This window comes from Aspergillus multicolor (genome assembly GCF_047715735.1).
Source record: "Aspergillus multicolor strain CBS 133.54 unplaced genomic scaffold BDW74scaffold_3, whole genome shotgun sequence".
In the NCBI taxonomy this organism is placed as follows: Eukaryota; Fungi; Ascomycota; class Eurotiomycetes; order Eurotiales; family Aspergillaceae; genus Aspergillus; species Aspergillus multicolor.
In genome coordinates, this window is record NW_027395954.1 from 394,765 (window position 1) to 413,594 (window position 18,830).

The window sequence follows — 18,830 nt, forward strand, 5'->3', positions numbered from 1 at the left end:
TGTCATTTGAGGATACGCTCCTCGTAAAATAGTTCTGCTGATCCATGAACTGCGAACGTCTCCCTAGAGGCTGATAGACGGGTAGACCGCACGCTTGACCCGCCCGGTCGCAACTGCAATCCACCCTTGATCCGGGATTAACGCGAAGTCGCAGTTCAGCTTCAAGTAAGCCCGGGAAAGGTGACTCGAACCAGATTCCTGTATTCTCCGCTCAAAGGGATTGGTTCGATATCAGGAGACGGGAGATGGGAGGGTCTGAGAGTCCCAGCCGCTGCACGCCATCCAACTTGGTTCCAAGTTCGGCGGCACTGACGGGGAGCACTAACTTTGGAAGAATCAAGCCAAAGAATAAAAAGAAAGACCGGGAAATGGCTGAGGAAATATGCGTCGAATCATTATAAATTCTTGATATTTTGAGTTTAGGGGCATTAGTCTTCCCCCGGGACCGAGCCCAGCAGGTAGACATCACGAAGTTAAAAGAAAAAACAAAAACTTTTATAACCACTATTCTGAATCTAGCCATTGAATTCCGTCAACGGATGCAATGGCTGCGATGGTTAAGATCACTGCAAGATATTCTAGAGTTAGCTAATGTAACGCGTGGGAGGAAAGAGAACCATACACCTCCATGTACTCATCCCATGCATTCTCTTTCTGGATGCGCCCTCTTTGAAAGGACCATCCAAGAAAAGTCACAACAACCGTGTCAAGGCGAGGACCCGAAACTCCACAGCCTTTCAGCTGCTTTGCCATCTTGCAGGCGGCTGCTTGAATCCTCAGGAAACGCTTTGTGGGTACGGTTCCTCGGGCGGCATTAAGGATACCCACCGCGGCATCAAGGCCTTCTAGCGACTCTGCACCGTATTAGAAATGCTAAGGCTTCGTGAATGCAATGATCCTAAGAGGAACTCGCCTTTATCTTTCCCGACAGTGTCAATGCGTTTGTCTTGGAGGGGGGCACGTGATGCGCGCTGGACGGTCGCATCGGCTGCACTCTGCGTCGGGGCGGAGGGCATCTCCAGAGACTTAGAGGTCCGCTGTTGCTTTGAGGACTACGCGAGATACGACATCGATTTGTAGGGACGTGAATATCCATTTATACTAGGAAAGGGGCGCCCGATACCGTAGCAACAATATCAATTGGTATCTCGAGCAGCGTCAATGTAGCTAGTTGAAGGTGTCAAGATTGACATCTTGCACGCTCGAGTAGGGGCCACTCCCGAGCTTGTCAAGTGGCAGGGAGTGAGGTAGGCACTTGACTCTAAGTTGGCTACCTAGTGTCGCCACGGGGGTTCCATGCGCTTTGTTCTCTGTATCTTGTCCACTTTTGTGCAGGCTGCTGGGTTGGCTCTTTTGTCGGGAAGCTCATACAACTCGAGGACGTTCCTGGTAGACGTGCGGTGTCCGCTTAGCAGACACGCAATGTCGTGTAGCGGACATGGGGGGCCGATACTACAGAAGCCCGGTGCCAGTTTCTCTATTTTCCATTTTTTAGAACCCCGAAGAGGAAATATTCCATCAGGATGGTGCCCCGGAACTCCAGTTGTTACTAACACCTCAATACAGTGCGGGTAGCGGAAACGGATCTGCGACCGCTCTGTGGAAATTAGGTTAGTGAGCTGGAGGCGCAGGGGGTTCCCAATCCAGCCTCGTAAGGTTGGAAATCATAGTGCAGAGAGTCAGGTACGGTTACCAAAAAACGCCGACCACCAGTTACTCGAGACTTTCAACTGGTACCCGAGCTCTGATAGAGGTTGCTCGGCTCTTCTATGAGTCTGTTAGGACAGTCAATCCATGTATCCATGCATCTACTACCTAGAGACGCGTCAGGCAAATGGATGTGTCGCTTCAGTCTCTTGTTCTGTTTCTCTGGCTTTCTGACTCTTCACATCGCTGCAGCAGGTGACGGTGTCTTCAATCCGTCCTCCTTTCAAGAAGACCGAGTCACCGACTCGGACACACAGATGGCGAGGCTAAATTCGCGCCCGGGCGCAAAAGCACGAGTCTTGGGCGCGTGCTCCCCATCGAGCCCAGCTGGCTGACAGGACCGCTAGGAAATCTCTGCAGTGCCTGACTTGGCGCAATTCAGGAGGTCCAATGGCGCCCACAGTGGTCAGCAGCCACCGCAGTTCATTTCCACCTTAAGAACAGGCCATTCATACATTGGGATGTACACCCAGTTATGCTCGTTATGAAAGTCTCTGCCACCCAGGTCTGTCGTAAACTGGCTTTTTCTGGACTCGTCCGCCGCATATTTTCTTCTCCACGAAAGTAATAGGTTTTGCGCGAAGGCTAGTCGGCTCCGGCTCGGTTCCCCCAGCAGCCACTGTCTTTGTAGAATGATAGCGCACCGTGAAAATCTTTGAAGCGATCTCCCCGACGCGACTTATATTTCGCGACAGGTACAAATAACCCATTATCAAGAATCGGGATATCCCTTGCAGGAGCAAGGCCGACGGGCCACCGGGTGCCAGTTCTTAGGGCTTTCTTTGCATTGTGGGTCTACGGCGATCACCTGGAGACAAGTGACTGTTCAGACATTGCCGGTATCACGAGAGGGAGATAAGAACATCGTGGAGATGGCAAATGCCACACGTGGACCAAGCAACCCTGGCACTCGCAATTTGAGGAAGCGTTCATTCCGCTGCTGCGGCACCTGTAGGCAGACTTCCTGTAGCTGACACCAACCCCGACTCTTACAGGGGAAAACCTAGGCGGGACCCACCCGTGACAGCGATTCGCTACCGTGATAGACATCTGGCGGTCATGAGCGCCTGGGGAACAAGGTGACAATAGTCCTTGCCCGTATTTTCTCTGCCGGTCCAGAGATAAACAGTGTTTTCTCAAGAAGCAGTTGGGCTAAGTGTCTTGCCTAGCTTTGTTTGAAGAAACTTTCACCGTTGAGCCAATAGATGCTGCGATAGCGATGCACTAAGAGTAAGGTTACGGCGGAAAGAGGACCGACATGTTTCCTGGTCGCTTGTTTGATAGTGGAATTCAAAAAGAGGGAAACAGTGCGCAACTGCAGATGCGACCGCAGGCTACCGAGCTGATCCATCTTGCCTGTAATGCATGCGGATAACCTGGGGCGTTCAATTGGAAGTCGTCGTTCCTGCCTCCGACCGTAGGGATGGTGGGCAGCTTCCAGGAACAGTAGAGGTAAAACCTTTCGGGCTGACCCAAGAAGAAAGCAGGATGGTGGGACTGGAGCCACGTAGCACAGGCCCGACGCTCAATACCTCCAACAGTTCATCTGAAGAAATTTCAAGGCCAAGGATCGACCGGCTAAACCAGGGACGGCGAGAGGTCCTGCGAGGCTGAAACCTGCCCCCTGTCCAATGGCGACAAATCAGGACGTTTGCATGGGTCATGGCCCCAGGGGAACGCACTTGCGATCTTGCTGGCAAACGTTGAATACTTCAACTCTGACCAATACTCCGACGTTGAATTAGACTGCGGAACAAAGTCCGCTTTCATCTTCGACAAAGATATTATTTGATCCTTCAAGATTCTTCAGAATCCTGTGTCACGACCGAGGACTTGACTGAGAAGTCGCCCAAGGAGCGGTTTCGCTGTGAGAATGGCAAACAAAGAAAGTTACCTACGTTAGCGCCCAAAGGAGGCCGTCTTGGCCTAGGTAGCAGTTCAGCTGGACCGAGATTCCGGAAGGAGCGAAGCTATGCCGTTCCTAGTTCATGGCGGATTACCAGAGCAAGCATCGTGGAGATGAGCCTGCCTGGGTTGCAGCCGATACTCGAGGAGTTTTGGCTTACCCAAACCTACAGAAGGGTATATCCTGTGGAAAAGCCCAAAGTTAGGATCAGCCCGCAAACCAGGTTTTCTTGTCTGTGGCTGAATGTTGGACAATCGGGGTGCACACGAGCTAAGGGTCGGTAGCGCTGGCTCCGCCGCCAGATCTCCCCGTCGGTTCCCTCCCTAGTAGGAGTACCTGTTGAGGCTGGGGCTGACAAAGTCCCTCTAGGCCCTGATTCGCCCCGCTCCAGATCAAAGGGTCATGGTGTACACAGGCCACATACATGGTAAGAGTTTAGGGACACCCTTAGCGCTTTTCGCTTCTGTGATACGAGGAAGTGGTGAGAGCACGGATGTTTGGCTCTTGTAATTATCTATCATTCCGGATTTGGCTTAATCCTCAGATTCTCAGGCACAACGCGGTATCGAGGTCAAATCAGCAAAAGAAAAGGGGGATTATCGGAGTATCAATTGCAAGCAAGGAATAGTATCGAAAGGGCATTCCGCGCGGTCGCTGTTCGCCATCCTTGTCTGACGCCGAGGCTTTTTTTTTTATTCGGAGACTCAATAGCACCTCCGATGTATCCCTCCAAAGGTGAGCGCTCAGAGTCGATCGCCGGCGAGAACAAACAAAGGGTCGGGGCGAAGTTTTGAGGTATAGATCGCCCAGGCGTCGTACCAGCCCTCGTTCCACTCAAACTCCAAAAAACCGATGACATGCCCTTCAAGTTCGTTGCCGGCGAACCCAAACTTCTGTCTGAACCTTTGTTCGAGGACGAGGACGGTTTGTCGATCAACCTCGTCTAGTTGGTCGGGCCATCCGCGAATCGTGAGTTTAATCCGGTCTCTCTGGGCTATTGCATAGTCTGTGATAGATTAGAAGTGGTCTGTAAGAGGACTATGACGATTGCACCGGATCATGACGGGACGCACATCTCAAGATACATGTATTTTCCCCACGCCCAATAATCTCGACCAAAAGCGGAAATAGGGTTCGCGTTGACTGCTTGTTCATGGTGGTACTGTAGGAGAGCCCAACGAAGAATGGATTGTTGCTTATCAAGGTTGTTGACAGAGAAAGCGCTGGATGATTCCTAGATTGGGGAGAGCCCGGTTGCTTAAGTATTCATGATGCGAGGAAGGAAGAGACGTGTGTGGGAATATAAGATAATCTTAGACACCGCGGTGTATAGTACATTTGCGTTCCGAAATTTCAAAAGTACCCGTGCACAATCAGTGCTAAAAAGTACGCAGTAAACAATCCCTGCTCTGGCACTTGTCGGGGCCTATCCGTTGAGATGATACTGCATGGTTCTGGGTCTGTAGAAGCTCATGTTCCCATTTCGTGCGGCGTACCGAGATGCGATACATCAGAAAAGCAAATCCTCCCATCACTGTGTTGGCTTGAAGCACGTTGAAGGAGAGGGTCGTTGGCGAATCAAACGTAACTTGGCGGGAGCTATCAGTGCCAACCATAAAGGAACCCCAAGGTGGCTTTTTGGCAGTGTTCAGGTGAATGGGCTATGTTGCGGCTTTCTCCGACAAGGTTCGACGTTTGCGTGTTCGGTTTAATCTCGCTAGTGCGCAAATCTGGGATGAGTACGTCAGTCCCCGGTATAGCTAGCAAGCTGCTGACCTCAGAAGGATGAAAACCAGTTCGCATTAAGATGGCGTACCTGCAGCATGGGCTAAATCGCACTCAGGCGGGACTTTTGCCGTTCGTCTCGCAGGAATGGAAAATGGTTGACTCGATTCAAGCGCTGTCAGGGTAGCAGAATTATGGACGCCGAAGTTGGTCTAGGACGGAAGCAGCGATTGCGTCTGAGTCACTTCTTGTTAACGAAATAACCCGAGGGTACTGGATGCCGCTGAGGACTCTCGGACCGTCCGAGGGCCTCTGTGCTGAGTCTGCAGCTGATTGATGATGACTGTCGTGTTAAGCCAGACTACTGCCAGCTGCTTCGAGCTCAACCTATGACAGAAAGACCGGTACTCGGAGGGCTGGACGGGAACGAAGTGTCCATTTACGGAAGGAGCGGTGTACGCCGGGGCCTGAGGCAGGGGCTAGGGCGGGAGTGCTGGGGAGTCGCCTAGACAACCGATCTCAGCCAACTGGACATCTTTCCTTGAGCATGAACTTTTATTCTGCCTATCTTTTCTCACCATCTCATTTCATCAAGCCACGACCAACCAAAATGGCCTCTTTCATTGCAGAGTATCAATGACTCTCAACATCCCAGGCCACGCATTCTCCCAATTCCGCTCGGGATCCAGCCTTGCCAGGCAGAAAGCGCACTGGATAGGCAGCCACTCTTCGCCGCGGGCCTCAAACAGCCTCCAGAGGTTTTCCAGCCCAAACTTCTCATTTCCCGTCAGTGGCCTGGCCAGTGGAGACTGCTCGCAGAATTCCCTCGCTTGTCCCGATATCAACCACCGGAGTCTCATTCTCACGCGGTCCTCAACTTGCTTGTCGTTATCGTTATCTAAGGTCAGCTTCTCAACCCAGTCACGCTGTGACCCCATCAACTCGTCCAGCCAGAGAAAAGTGTCTCGAATCGTCTTGATCTTGTATCGGAGCAGATCATCGCCATCACGAAGTTCCAACTCCTCGCGTAACCTCTCGTTCACTTCCGTCGACCGGGCCAACTCACCCATCATATAAGTGGCAAGAGTGGGTGGCAGAGGACCGTATAGTTCGCGTCGGAAGTCAGCGTCTTCCATTGCCTTCCGACTCAAGGTATACACTCTGTCCAAGGTTTCCAACAACGTCTCGGGCTGATGTATTCTCAGGGTCCGAACGAGCTCCGCAATGAGTTGAACTTCGCCGACGAAGTTACGGCTTTTCCCCTTCGCATCCGCCCAGTTCCACAGCAGATTCTGCAGATCATCGATAGAGTTGAGGGTGATGGTTTTGGATATCTCACCGGCAGCAATACTGTGGTGCACCTGGCCCAAGTTGCTGCTGTTTATGGCTGCCATGATTGGATTGATGGAGTGGAAAGACTTTATTCACGAAACGAGAACGGCAATGGATATCTTTCCGCCGATAAAGTTGTACTCAACTGAAAGACACAGTCAGATCGAATCTCGAAAGAGCCCGTCGCAAACGCTATATATACCCTCTCCGACCCGGAACAACGAGTGCCACCTGTGATCGCCAGAGCGAGAACATCAGACTCACCACAAACCTTGAAATCCTTGCTGCGACACGATAACTGGGAGGCTGCATCAAGGATAACGCACGCGGGCGGCCTTTGCATCACTTGCTCGATTCATGATGTCTTCTGACCCTACAAGTTCCTGGTGGTGAAAGCGGATAGGAGGGCTGCAAGGCTAGAGGAGAGCTTGCATATGTCAAGAATTAATTATCGCAAGATCCAATGCTGCATCGAAGTGAAGCATGACTCGCGCTAGAGGCTGAGTTGGCTGTTAGTGCTTGGGGGTGCATGCATTCCAGGGAGTTGGATGGCGTTGGGTGATCCGGACCCCACGATCGGTATCACCGTCCATCCTCGCCCCAAGCGCAACCGATGAAGCGGTGAATCGGTGTCCAATAGCTAACGGCCAGCTGGCGGGCATGCATGTTGCTGTTGGCCATTGCTTGCATAGCCGCGTGCGCTCCCGTTCCGATGCCACGCATTAGAAGGAGGGTGGGGTTCCCCCTCATTCCAAAGACTTGGTTCGGATAGTGCCCATTGTGTCTTTCATTGTTCGATCCCAACTTCTCCAGACACATCGGAGTGGGATTGTCGCGCGTTCTGCATCAGACGGATTATAGTCGTTGGCGAACTTTGTCGGTGTTCGACCCCACGATTCCCCCAACCCTTCGAGGACGGTCAGCTTATCTCCCACTTCCTCACGAACCATAGGCTAGATCTGACGCAGGTGACGCATTATCTGAAGTGACCATGACAACACCCCCTGGCACTTTTCAGACCGCTCTTCCTCATCCTGATCGATCTGAATACATCCCACACGATGATGCCTGGCACGAACCCCGCTATTTGGTATAATCCCTGTTTAGGCCGCCATCGAACCCGGCTTCATTCGTCAAGGCATCGTCGGAAAGTTTAGGGACAATCTAAGAGGTGGAAAATGGATAACCGCCGCTGTTACAGTTCAGCATAGCCTTGCAGTCATTGCTAGCTGCACTCCTTCTGTCCGTCAACAGCTATAGCAGGGGTGCGGCCAGTTTGCACCGCTCTTTGGTGGTATCTTCACCCGGTCGATTAGTGCCTCTTTTGTCGCTTATCAGCGGCCACCGAAACTCTGCACCTCATGCAACGGAGGTTGACCGTACTTCCAATCCTGCATATTGGAGATGAAGGTACAACGGGAGCCTCGCATGGGCTTATCATGGCAAAGCCGCGTGATCACGTTGGTTTGCGCGACACTAATCAGGCTGCAACAGTAATTTGACTTAATTTGCAATACCTTATTACCGCTCTTATGGCGCTCGGGTGTTGACCCCTTTGGGCCTTGCATTGAGGCGTGGTAACAGGAAACCCAAAATGCCGTAAGAAAAATCATTCTTTCGGTGACTCTTTGTCCAGATAGTTGAAACTCTATCTGACTTTTCTTTTCCTTCTCTTTGACTCACCCCTTACACGATGCCTGTTTGGACAGCCATCCCGGTGGTGCCGCAAACACTTGAGCGCGGAGTGTCTCGCCGCCAATTACCCTTGTAAATCGTGCAACAAGTACCCTAGGTACCCATGATCAGTACGTGACTCCCACGGCGCGTAATGTGTGCATCCTATAAAAGATGGTTCTTTCTCCCCACCCCGTTTGAACGCACCATCCATCTTGAAGAGCTGCCTATCGTATACAATATGGACGGCCCGTCTGCGACATACCGCCTGAAGCAACTTAATCCTAAACACCCATCGTCTCTCTCTCAAGTCTCGTGCCGTTTTTACCTGCGAGGAGTTTGTCGCAACGGAGATAAGTGCCGCTTTTCTCACTCAAGGGAAACCCGCGAAGTAGCTACATCACAGTCATATTCGGCCCATCATCACAAGTTCCATGTCGGTTCTATCTGCAAGGCACTTGTAGGAATGGAGACACTTGTCTATACGCTCATACTGGTGTCAAGACAGATGGCCAAGATCCTTTCCCGACAGAGGTAATTAGGCCCGCATCTTCAGCAACCAGGGAAATCATTGAATTGCATCAGGAGGAGAGCCACGCCAACCACACTAGGCATATTGGCGGCGCTGTGGTCGAATTCGAAGATGGCGCAAAGGTGCAAAAGGTCTCCTTCCCCTCCGACATCTCGGTCGTGCATCGGAGCAACCTGCCACCAAAAAGCTCGCCTTCATCCATTGCTGATATGTTCGCCTGGTTAAGCCTCGATGTTTCAGTGAATAGCGTCCAGGTCTCGCCGCAAGATGACGGTCGCAGCGCGGACATTCAAGTGGAAGATGCCTCGTTCGCAAAAGCCATATGCGCCAATATCAATAATATGGCCGTCATTAACGATGCATGGTCGCGGATTGCTGCAGTTCCAGTTGGCTTGCCCATCGCCCATGGGTCGAACGGACACCTGGTGGATAGCAAGAAAGTCCGCTGTTCGTGGCACCGGCCAGTGCGGACTGTTCGACTGGAGTTTGACAGTGAGACTATCGCGAGGGAGGTTGAGTCTGCGTTCCACTTTGGTGAGTTCAAGGTCTCTGGTCAAGTCGTGAAGAGTGGCCGCTTTTATTGGGCACCTGACCCAGCGGACCTCCTTCAGAACGAAATCATCGCCTTCACGCTTTCAAGTATTCCGGCGACAGTGACTTGTCAGGACGTGCTTCGTGACATTCCGCGGCACCTGCGGCCTTGCCGCATCGAGATGGGTAGTCCGAGCTACGACGTGGACCCTAAGGAAGCAAACAACATGATCAGGTCCAAGCTCATGCAGATCAGCGCGTTGGAGTACTGGGCACCAGTAAAGGGGCTTGGTGGGAAACGCGCAAAGGTCACGGCGCGGTTTCAGAATGAGAAACATGCACGGAACGCTGCTTCCCAGTTAAATGGCACCTCCCTCCCCTTCGGCGACCACGGCCGGCTGGCAGTGCAGCTTGCCCACTCCGCGAGATTCAAGGTTTCCGACCCAATCTATCAAGCGTTTAAGGGAAAGATAGATGCCATGGAGAAAACCTGGAAGGCGCAGCACCTTGTCTTCACCTCATACGAGCCAACTTGAGGATTCCGAACTCTCAAAGTGGAGGGCGAGACAAACAAGGATGTTTCTGTGGCGAAGGGCGCGCTTGAGAAGATGCTAGAAGGTACATCGCCATGTCTGGGACCAAGGTCCTTTGCTCTCCATCTCTTTCCACAAACAGAAATGCCTATCAAAGGCTAAAGGATATCGAACACTGATTTGACGTCCTTGTCGTTCGAAGCAAACGCCTCCGCCGCATCCATCTTCACGGACCGGAAGACCAATGCAAGCGAGCCGCACTTTGCATAACAGATATCGCCAGGGAAGAGTCCACCAATGTGCATTCCATTGAGCTCAACGAGGAGGCATTTTACTGGATCTCCCACGGAGGGTTCCGCAAGATCTCTGCTGCCATCGGGGCTGAACGCGTGGCTCTGGACGCCTTTAGCCAACCGAAACGGCTTCTCTTGCATGTATCCGCCTAACCATTACGAGGTAGCCCTCCGGATAATCTTTGACGAGAGGGACGAGCAAAAGCCAGATTTGGAGCCGTCGAAAATGACTGCCCGATATGCTGGACGAAGCCTGAGAATCCGGTCTACACCTACTGCAAGTACACGTACTGCGGCGACTGTTTTGAGATGCTCTGCTTCTCGGACCTCGATACATATAAAGATCCTCAACCTGCCATCCGTTGCAAGGGGAACTCCGGTAAATGCAACGAGATCCTCCCCCTCAACGAGCTGTGGGATCACCTCCCGTCCAGCACCTTTGAGGACCTCCTCGAGGCATCCTTCAAAATCTATATCCGCCGCCACTCGCAGCAATACCAGTACTGCCCAACGCCAGATTGTAACCAGGTCTACTGTGTTACTGACACTGGGGTTTTATTTGACCGCCCCACCTGCCTTAGGTCGACATGCGCCGCTTGCCATGTACACCACCCCGGTATGACATGCGAAGAACAGAACAACTTTGCGTCCAGCGGCCTCGAGGCTCTGGCGAACGGCAAGACAAAGAAGGAACTGGGGGCCAAAGGTTGCCCCAAGTGTAAGACAGCAATAGAGAAGACTGAAGGGTGCGATATGATACTGTGTGGAGGATATGGTGCGTATATTTGCTGGAAGTGCATGGAGACTTTTGAGCTGTCAGAGGAGTGCTATGAGCATATGGATCCGGGGCATGGGTCTATTTATTGATCGATTTATATGGGATTTTTGGTCATGTGTCATTATTTTTCAGGAATGGTTCTTTTCATTTGTTTATTTTGGATGTTGTTCATTTAGCTTGTCTTGGGAGTTACTATTACACTTGGAAGCTGTCACAGCTATTGAATTTATCTTCATTGGGTTTCCCTAATTTGGCCCCGGCCTCTGATTAGACCTCGCACTAAACTGGGTTTTATATTCCTTCGTGAACTGATGTCTCTCGTTGCAGTGTAGATAGACTCCGTTTCCTCTGTTGGCATTCACCGACCTCTGGGCCTCACATCTCAGAAAGCTAGGAACGCCTTCTTGGCCTCCCATTTCGCTCCCCTTTTCTTTATTCAATAGATTCCCGGAATCAGGCGGTACTTCACCCGCTCCTTGATCTCCTTATATGCATCCCCGTACTACATGTAGCATATGGATCAGTTTCCCATTTCCCATCCATTCGACATGATGAACGACTGGAATACTCACCCTCTCCAACAAATACCCCTCCAAAACCGGGACGCCCCTGCTCGCAAAATCCCAAAAGAAGAACGAGAATGTCACGACGGCCGGCGCGATCCCGCCGCAGATCAACGCGTATGCCGCGCGCCAGACCGTATACCCGCCATAGTTTATGTTTGTTGCGAGTGAGAATAGGCCTCCGCCGTAGGGCTTGCCTTTATTCTCTGGATCCTTCTTGAAGAGCGTGCGCTGGATCTCGGAGATTGTTTCCGTTAGAATGCCGAGGATGTAGAAGCCGCCTCCCAATGTAAGCAATGGGTTCAGGAGGATAAATTCGGCTGGTGAGAGGGGGACTTCTGTTTCTGTGGGGATTTGGGATGTCAAGTTCCAGACTGAGAGGAGTGTGTTAACTGAGTTGAAAATCGTGTTGAATGCTGCGATTGCGATCGCCGACGCAACTGGTGTCTCTTGTTCGGAGATGAAGAGCATTGTGCCGATTTGCTTGATGCTGCTGCCCAGCGAGAGGAGCGTTACGAGGGTGTAGTAGGGCGATAGGCTGGTCAGGCTGGTCGGGCTGGTGGTGCTGGCGGCGTTGAGTATCTGCGTAATTGGTATGGAGCTACCTCCTAGTTGGCGAATGCATTGGCTTGCCCATCCGCGCGTTAGGAGCCGGTACTGCCACCAGACGTCGAGGGCGCGGAGGCCGATGAAGACCGCGCGGCCGGCGGGCGAGGGAGTTTTGACGCGGGAGACGTTGTCGTGGAGGGGTTTTGACGACATTTTCACCGGGAACAGGTTGGTGGCATTGAATCCTTGGATGTTCGAGAGTAGTAGGGTCGTTGGTGGTCGTCTGTTTGTCGGTGATTATTAAGCTCGGGGTTCAAACTAAGCCCGATCATGACATCATCACATAGGACATAAGTATGTGTCGCGCCATACCCAATGTTGTTGACGAGGTCGTGCTTATGTTTTATTGGATACCGTTGATCTGTGGTTATGGAGCCGAGGATGGGACAAAGCTTAAGTATATCAAAATGACCGATAATCCATTGATCCCGTGTTCTATGTGGTTGGCATCGGATTGTGTCCCTATCCGAGTCACTCGGGCGGACCGACCCATAGTAGTCTAGCTCTTCCAAGCTTCCTTACCGGGAATAATCTCCTCCTTCTCTAGCCGCTCGAACACCTTAAGATACCCATGCGCCGCGGGATACTCCTCCGTGAACCCAAGACTGTGGATCTTCTCCAGACTCATCTCTCGATTCCTCCCCAGAAAGCTGAATCCAGCAGCCATGAACGTCCATGTCTCCTGCGGGATCTCTCTTGGGCGCAGCCCATACTCCTCACACATCTTCTTATACTCGTCCTGGTGCGCAACCCACCACTTGTCGATATCCTTCCACCCTTTATCCTCTGGCGCGGCGCCTTGCCCTCTCAGACCGAAGTACTCGCAAATCATCGGCCATACGATCGTCCAGGGGTCGGGTGTTGCGCTGTCGGCTGTGTTGAAGGCCTCCCCGTGTGCTTGGTCAGGCTTCTCGATGGAGAGGTAGAGTTCCGATCGCGCGATGATATCTTGCGATGAGGAGGTATATGTGTGGGTGTAATTGGTGTACGGGCCGGGAAAAACAACGGTGGAGTCGGGACCGTTGACGTAGCGGAACAACATGAGATAGAGGGCTAGGGGCTCGACGTAAGTCATGCTTGTGGGGATGGGGACGTGGCCTGGGAACACCGTCAGTATCCAGGTTCTGGGGATAGGTTTGGGAAAACCCACCAACGATCTGATCTGGCCGCACCTCGCACCATTTCCACGACTTTCCCTTGTTCGCTTCCTTCACGAGGTCGACTTGCGCGTAGTAGAAGATCTCATCGCTCCAGGGAGAGGGGATGCGCGGGTTGTCCTCGCGCAGGGGAGGGTTGATCTCGATGTGTTCTTGGAAGCGGAAGACCGCAACTCCGTAGTTCTATGTCTGGTTAGCCAAGTGTACGACTGCTCTTAAAATGGTATTGTGCGTACGTTGGTTCCAGTCTGAAGGACGAAAAATTTGAGGTTCTTGCACAAGCGGTCGACGGCGTGGACGGCGTTATAAGTCATCCCAACATTGATATTCCGGATGGCCATTACGTCGACGGAGTATGCGGTTGCATTGGAGTAGGCTGCAGAGGTAGATATAGTTAGAATAATTCTTTCCGAGAGGTTGATCGCCTTGCTTACCTAGATAATAAACATGGGTGACCTCTTCGAGGTTGGGAATCTTTTCTTGCAACTGAACAAGGACATCATCGAGAGATTGTCGAAGATTAATTCCAGAATATAGCTCAAGTCGAGGATCGTTAGGCAATCCGCTCTTCTCCAAGGGGAGAGGTCGATTCGTCAAGCCGATCACTCGGGAAAAGGTGGTAGGCGTAGGATATGAGAGCGCGCATTTGGTAACAGCCCAGCCGGAGATACCGCTGGCTCCAAAGACCAGCGCGACGTTCTTTGATTCCGCCATTGCGTTTGCTGTGTTATTGCTGAAGACAAAATAATTTTCCTGAGTCCGACGGCAGGGGTCACCTTTAAGAACACTTTAGCGTCCTCGGTCGGTACTTCCCTTGTTAGCAAAGGTATGAAGTTGTCCATGGAGAAATTTCCTCTTCTGCAGTGGTGTCAACAATTCCCTTGTTCGGCCAAGAGGCTAATGAATAATGGGCCTTGTCGGTGTTTCAACTACTAGAGTAGTTTGGCGCCGTTGATGGTAGTGGATCGACCGGCCATCGACCGGCGCGGATCGATTCCTGATCGTCTGCTGTGCCGCAATAACAGGCCGTCTTCGCTAATATTAGTGCCTCGACCGAGGTCCTCGGGGTAAGAACGATCCAATTCCACCCAACTGCGGCAGGCACCGAGGGGCTTCAATTGTTCCCACTGAGCTTCTATCTGTTTTTAGTGAACCTACCTGGCAGGCGCAATGACCACTTCTAGTGGTCTCTCAAGCTTGATGAGGTTCTTTGGTGCCAGTAAACTTCATGTTTACTACTCGACCGGCCCCGGATATGCGCCCATGTCTTTGGTGGCATGATATTACTGGTTTGGGCTGCTAGTTCAATCCTTTAGTCGATACTAAGTTGACAAGGATGCGGATGCGGAATGGGAGGCAATTTCTTTCACGAGCAGCCGAATACTTAGGCCGGACATGTCCCAGACCACGCTTGCTCCTTGTCGCTTCACCGCGCATCGAGGATGGTTACCACCCAGAGTACGCCCTCTACCGGCGATGTCTCCGAAAATCGAAATGCGGCCATCTTTGGTGTGGGCATTGGGTTTATTATCTTTGACTCAATCCTCATCGGACTGCGTATTTACGCGCGCGCATTTATGCTTCGTGCTATGGGGACGGATGATAGTAAGTCGACGAAATCCTATCAGCTGCAGGGCAAAATTGATAAATCTTTCTAGTACTGATGATAATCGGCGCAGTAGGTAACTTCGAATCATGCCTTCCATAGCCTCTACTGAGCTCCTCGCCTTTACTTAGATACTGAACTTCGGATTATCGATAACGATCATGATCGGATCAAAGTACGGAATCGGAAAGCACGCCCTTGCAATATCAGAAAACGACACCGTGCCTATGCTGAAGGTATACATCTCCATCGTATCTCACCATACATTTGTCCTGTCCGCTCATCCTCCCTACAGTGCATATGGGTTACGCGTCTCCTATACACACTCTCCATGGGCCTGGTCAAAATGTCTCTGCTATGGTTCTACCTTCGACTTGATCCCCGCAAGTACATGCGCTGGGCCGTCTTCTTCGTCATGTTTATCAACGCTGGACTGTCACTCGCAAGCTTCATCGGAGCCCTGGCAGCCTGCAGTCCTCCCTCTTTGTTCTGGAATGATCCCACATCAAGCGGCTGTATGCCCATGGGCCCGCAACAGCGGTTCTATGAGGTCAATGGGGTCCTAAACATCGTGACAGATATCTTGACATATCTCCTACCAGTGCCCATGGTCTATGGACTACAGTTGACATGGCGCAAGAAGGGGGCTATTCTTGGAATTTTCGGGCTGGGTGTACTGTCTATTGCTGGTGCGTACCACCATCCTTGTAGCTCATCCACTGGGTGCTAACGTAATACGTGCCAACAGCGGCCTGTGTTCGCTACGACTTTGTCAAGAAACTAGCCACTGCCAGCGAAGACTACTACATGCTCCTAGCCGATTCACTCAACTGGTGCACGATTGAGGCTTACGTCGGTATGTTTCTCCCTTCGTCACATATTCCCATCGCATTTTCCTCTAACCTTCCATTTATAGCCATCTTCTGCGGCTGTGCCCCCTCCCTCTCCGTTCTCATCAAAGCCTACGCTCCATCACTATTCGGCTCGAGCACTGCCAAGTACCCAAACAGCGCCCAAACGCCCGGCGCAAGCTACCAACAACGGCAGCGACGGAACCCTCTGAAGAGTAGCCGGCGTCAGGGACTCGGTGATACAACGCTTGGTAGTCAGGATGCCATCGTCGACGAGCACGGTAATAGTCAAGATGGGATCATGATGAAAACGGATATTCAAATGGATGTGGCGCCGTGGGAGTCGACGGAGGATGTTAATTATAGGAGTGAGTACTATAATTTCTCGAGGAGGAAATGACTTCTTGATCCTAGGTACCTCGTTGACGAAATACATGATACTTGTCTATCGCGCTCTAAGAACACATCTCATTACTCACAATTGAATCCCGCAAAGATTCCTAGTCTTATCGAAATGAACGAGGGGAAGGTTGACTGTGCTACTATTGAATCCATTCCGTTGTCCGCCCAGCCGGCGATTCTGAGTAAATATAGTGTCCTATCTTCCTCGATAGCCATGATCTTAATCGATCGGAGCATCCAGGGGTGGAGTAGCAGTTGCTCGGCAGAGGGGCCGAGGCCTTGGCTGCCACTATGCGCGGGGCTACCCGAGAAACTGGCAGGTTGATGAACGAGTACGGAGTACAGCAGCTTCCGGACTCCGTAAATTTACAGTGAGTCCGATAATTTAAGTAATGCAGTCTACCTTGGGGTTAAATACCGGTCCGGTCCAGGAGCCCGCGGAAGAGCTGGATCACAACTACGCTGTGTAACAATGTCCGTCCTTCAATCCGACTCGGGAGTGGATCGACTCTTCGCAAAGCACAGATCAAGCGCTCGTGAGACTTGTGTCATATCGAGAACAGACACAGCAGGCATAATCTGGGAGTTGCAATCGCAGAACCTTTTACGGAGGATTTATATGGTTACGGTTGCTTGAAGGTTTGACCACATGCACTGCCCAGGCTTGGTGTCTTGTGCCCCCGTCTGCTGCGCTTCCATGTGTTTCCATCGGCCCATGGGTGAGACAGAATCACGTGCAATGCATGAAAATGGTAAAACCGACCGGCGTGATCCGATTGGATTCTCCCAAGAGAATTCCAAGGTTCCAAGAATTTCCAAGGATCTCCTGATGATTTTTCGAAAACTCCAAGTTCAGACCAAGATGCGCGTCGGGGCGGAGTCGCTCGCATCTACGGTCAATAATGGTGTGCCTCGATGGCTTCCCGGCCATCTAGAGTAGCCAAATGCCCAGCTTTCTTGAAGTTAGCTCGAAGACGGTAGAGGTAGTCGGTAGAGATTCAATTCAAATGTCCAAATGGTATCCCCGTCGCTAAAATCGTCCATCGCATCGTGGCATAATACATCGAAGAAAAATAAAGAGTATCCCATCCAACGCCAATACCAAAAGCAGTGATATCGTACTCCGAACCGAATCGATCAAAACTCCAATCTTTTGTCGCGAGCGCCCAAGATAACGATCGCTCTCTTTATCGCCCGTCGCTCTGGTAGTCGCTAATACCTCGAAGAGTCATCCGCAGTCACTGTCGCATCATGTCAGCCCACCATCCATCCATCTCCATCCCCATTTCACTGATCAGTGTACATACTCGCACTCTCAACATCCCTCGGCATGGGTGTCCGACTCTCGCGATAGTTAAACCCCATGTTCTTCAATCGCACCGAGCGCATGTACATCTGCTGCTCGCGGGAGAAGTCGTGGCCGACCAGACCTCCCTCGGCGGGGTTGTACTGGCGGAAGAGGGCGGCGCCGAGCGTGACGGCGCCCAGGCAGGCGACGATCACGATTACGATGACGGCGGAGTTGCTGAGGCCCATTTTGCTCGAAGCTGTTCAATGGCTTGGGGCGGTGGTGGTGGTTGTAGTGAGATAGTTTGGTATTTTGGTGGAGGTGATAGCGGTAGAGGTAGAGAATCGATGGTTGATTTATTGATTCGAGTGAGTGTGTTAGAAGTCTGGGAGTCCCGATAGCTGGTGTTCCTTTAATACATAATTCGGTGGTGTGGTGGTGATGGTCCGACAGTGAATCGAGTGGGATCGAGGCCAGGACGATAGATGCGCGATAAGTGAAGCCGCAGCACAGGTGAATGAACAAAGCAAACTGAAACCAAGACAAGACCGGGGGAACGAGCGATAATATAAAGAAACAAAAAAGAAAAAGCAGCCCAGGCCGGGTCAGCCGGAGCTGGATCCATGCAAGCCCAGTCCCAGTCGCAAGTCCAGTGGCAGGTCTGGTAATGAAAGGCCGAGCTCACGCCTGCATGCATGGTGAGCTGGTTCTGGATTTCTGGGTTTTCCTCGTCTGTTTGGCCCATCCACGCGGCCCTCGAGTCCTCTGTCTTGGATCGAGAGGGGAAACTCTCTGCCCATTGGTCAAGGTGGGGATCTGCGCTGCCTGCTTACGATCTGTCTGGTGGCTGACTGCTTGTCTGGTTGATCGGCGAGAGCGTCATCACATAATGCTTGCTTAAGACGTTGATGTTCAAGAAGAGGGCTGGTATTTTGTCGTCCCGCAGCGATTGCGTTGCGCGTTGATCGACGTGTGGACCGACCGCGGTTATTGCATCAGCGCTGCAGGTCAATTCAATCCAATTCCACCGCAGCGCATCGAGACGCAGTGCGAGCAGCATTGGCAACTCGTCTGCGAACTATCGACGATATTCTGCGGTAGCAGTCCGTGCTGGAATTGAGGCTGTGCTGGTCCACTTTGGCTTGACACCCAGGCTTTGACTCAAAATCCAGACTGCCGAGTTCAAACTTCAAAGACAAAGAGAAAGAGCGGGAACGAAAGTTCAAGATCCTCGGGCTAGCGGGCGCTCGTCAAGAGCTGATTGGCTGGCCAATACAATCCAAGCGTTTCAGATTTAGGCAGCATGATTCTAAGAATAGACACTAGTCATGTGACCAGCACTC

At 51.8% G+C, this 18,830-nt stretch overlaps 10 protein-coding genes across 10 annotated transcripts; 5 read left to right on the plus strand and 5 right to left on the minus strand.

Moving 5' to 3' along the window:
* Window positions 1-158: 158 nt before the first annotated feature.
* BDW74DRAFT_73658 (uncharacterized protein) lies at window positions 159-696 on the minus strand. The gene has a single exon (XM_073733585.1). The coding sequence runs from the start codon at window positions 521-523 to the stop codon at window positions 212-214; it is 312 nt and encodes a 103-aa protein (XP_073587573.1). The 5' UTR covers window positions 524-696; the 3' UTR covers window positions 159-211.
* Window positions 697-1,450: 754 nt separating this feature from the next.
* BDW74DRAFT_145419 (uncharacterized protein) lies at window positions 1,451-2,250 on the plus strand. Its single transcript, XM_073723203.1, has 2 exons — window positions 1,451-1,597; window positions 1,694-2,250. The coding sequence occupies exon 2, from the start codon at window positions 1,770-1,772 to the stop codon at window positions 2,040-2,042; it is 273 nt and encodes a 90-aa protein (XP_073587574.1). The 5' UTR covers window positions 1,451-1,597; window positions 1,694-1,769; the 3' UTR covers window positions 2,043-2,250.
* A 3,708-nt stretch (window positions 2,251-5,958) lies between these two features.
* On the minus strand, window positions 5,959-6,732 carry BDW74DRAFT_174079 (uncharacterized protein; the record flags this gene model as incomplete). The annotated part of the gene is made up of 1 exon (XM_073727948.1): window positions 5,959-6,732. The coding sequence occupies one exon, from the start codon at window positions 6,730-6,732 to the stop codon at window positions 5,959-5,961; it is 774 nt and encodes a 257-aa protein (XP_073587575.1).
* Window positions 6,733-8,391: 1,659 nt separating this feature from the next.
* Window positions 8,392-8,984, plus strand: BDW74DRAFT_73680 (zinc finger CCCH domain-containing protein). The gene has a single exon (XM_073733587.1). The coding sequence runs from the start codon at window positions 8,499-8,501 to the stop codon at window positions 8,880-8,882; it is 384 nt and encodes a 127-aa protein (XP_073587576.1). The 5' UTR covers window positions 8,392-8,498; the 3' UTR covers window positions 8,883-8,984.
* Window positions 8,984-10,090, plus strand: BDW74DRAFT_73701 (uncharacterized protein). Its single transcript, XM_073733590.1, has one exon. The coding sequence runs from the start codon at window positions 9,086-9,088 to the stop codon at window positions 9,941-9,943; it is 858 nt and encodes a 285-aa protein (XP_073587577.1). The 5' UTR covers window positions 8,984-9,085; the 3' UTR covers window positions 9,944-10,090.
* Window positions 10,091-10,542: 452 nt separating this feature from the next.
* Window positions 10,543-11,100, plus strand: BDW74DRAFT_174081 (BRcat and Rcat domain-containing protein; the record flags this gene model as incomplete). Its single annotated transcript, XM_073727949.1, has 1 exon — window positions 10,543-11,100. One exon carries the CDS (start codon window positions 10,543-10,545, stop codon window positions 11,098-11,100), a length of 558 nt encoding a protein of 185 aa, XP_073587578.1.
* A 51-nt stretch (window positions 11,101-11,151) lies between these two features.
* BDW74DRAFT_73699 (uncharacterized protein) lies at window positions 11,152-12,509 on the minus strand. Its single transcript, XM_073733589.1, has 2 exons — window positions 11,584-12,509; window positions 11,152-11,513 (listed from the first exon to the last, which is right to left on the minus strand). Exons 1-2 carry the CDS (start codon window positions 12,334-12,336, stop codon window positions 11,448-11,450), a joined length of 819 nt encoding a protein of 272 aa, XP_073587579.1. The 5' UTR covers window positions 12,337-12,509; the 3' UTR covers window positions 11,152-11,447.
* On the minus strand, window positions 12,510-14,159 carry BDW74DRAFT_73698 (SDR family oxidoreductase). The gene is made up of 4 exons (XM_073733588.1): window positions 13,775-14,159; window positions 13,577-13,716; window positions 13,334-13,523; window positions 12,510-13,281 (listed from the first exon to the last, which is right to left on the minus strand). Exons 1-4 carry the CDS (start codon window positions 14,052-14,054, stop codon window positions 12,683-12,685), a joined length of 1,209 nt encoding a protein of 402 aa, XP_073587580.1. The 5' UTR covers window positions 14,055-14,159; the 3' UTR covers window positions 12,510-12,682.
* A 361-nt stretch (window positions 14,160-14,520) lies between these two features.
* Window positions 14,521-16,233, plus strand: BDW74DRAFT_73708 (uncharacterized protein). The gene is made up of 6 exons (XM_073733591.1): window positions 14,521-14,945; window positions 14,999-15,018; window positions 15,078-15,182; window positions 15,242-15,635; window positions 15,695-15,802; window positions 15,863-16,233. Exons 1-6 carry the CDS (start codon window positions 14,783-14,785, stop codon window positions 16,195-16,197), a joined length of 1,125 nt encoding a protein of 374 aa, XP_073587581.1. The 5' UTR covers window positions 14,521-14,782; the 3' UTR covers window positions 16,198-16,233.
* Window positions 16,234-17,275: 1,042 nt separating this feature from the next.
* On the minus strand, window positions 17,276-17,817 carry BDW74DRAFT_73725 (uncharacterized protein). Its single transcript, XM_073733592.1, has 2 exons — window positions 17,507-17,817; window positions 17,276-17,440 (listed from the first exon to the last, which is right to left on the minus strand). Exons 1-2 carry the CDS (start codon window positions 17,733-17,735, stop codon window positions 17,412-17,414), a joined length of 258 nt encoding a protein of 85 aa, XP_073587582.1. The 5' UTR covers window positions 17,736-17,817; the 3' UTR covers window positions 17,276-17,411.
* Window positions 17,818-18,830: the final 1,013 nt, after the last annotated feature.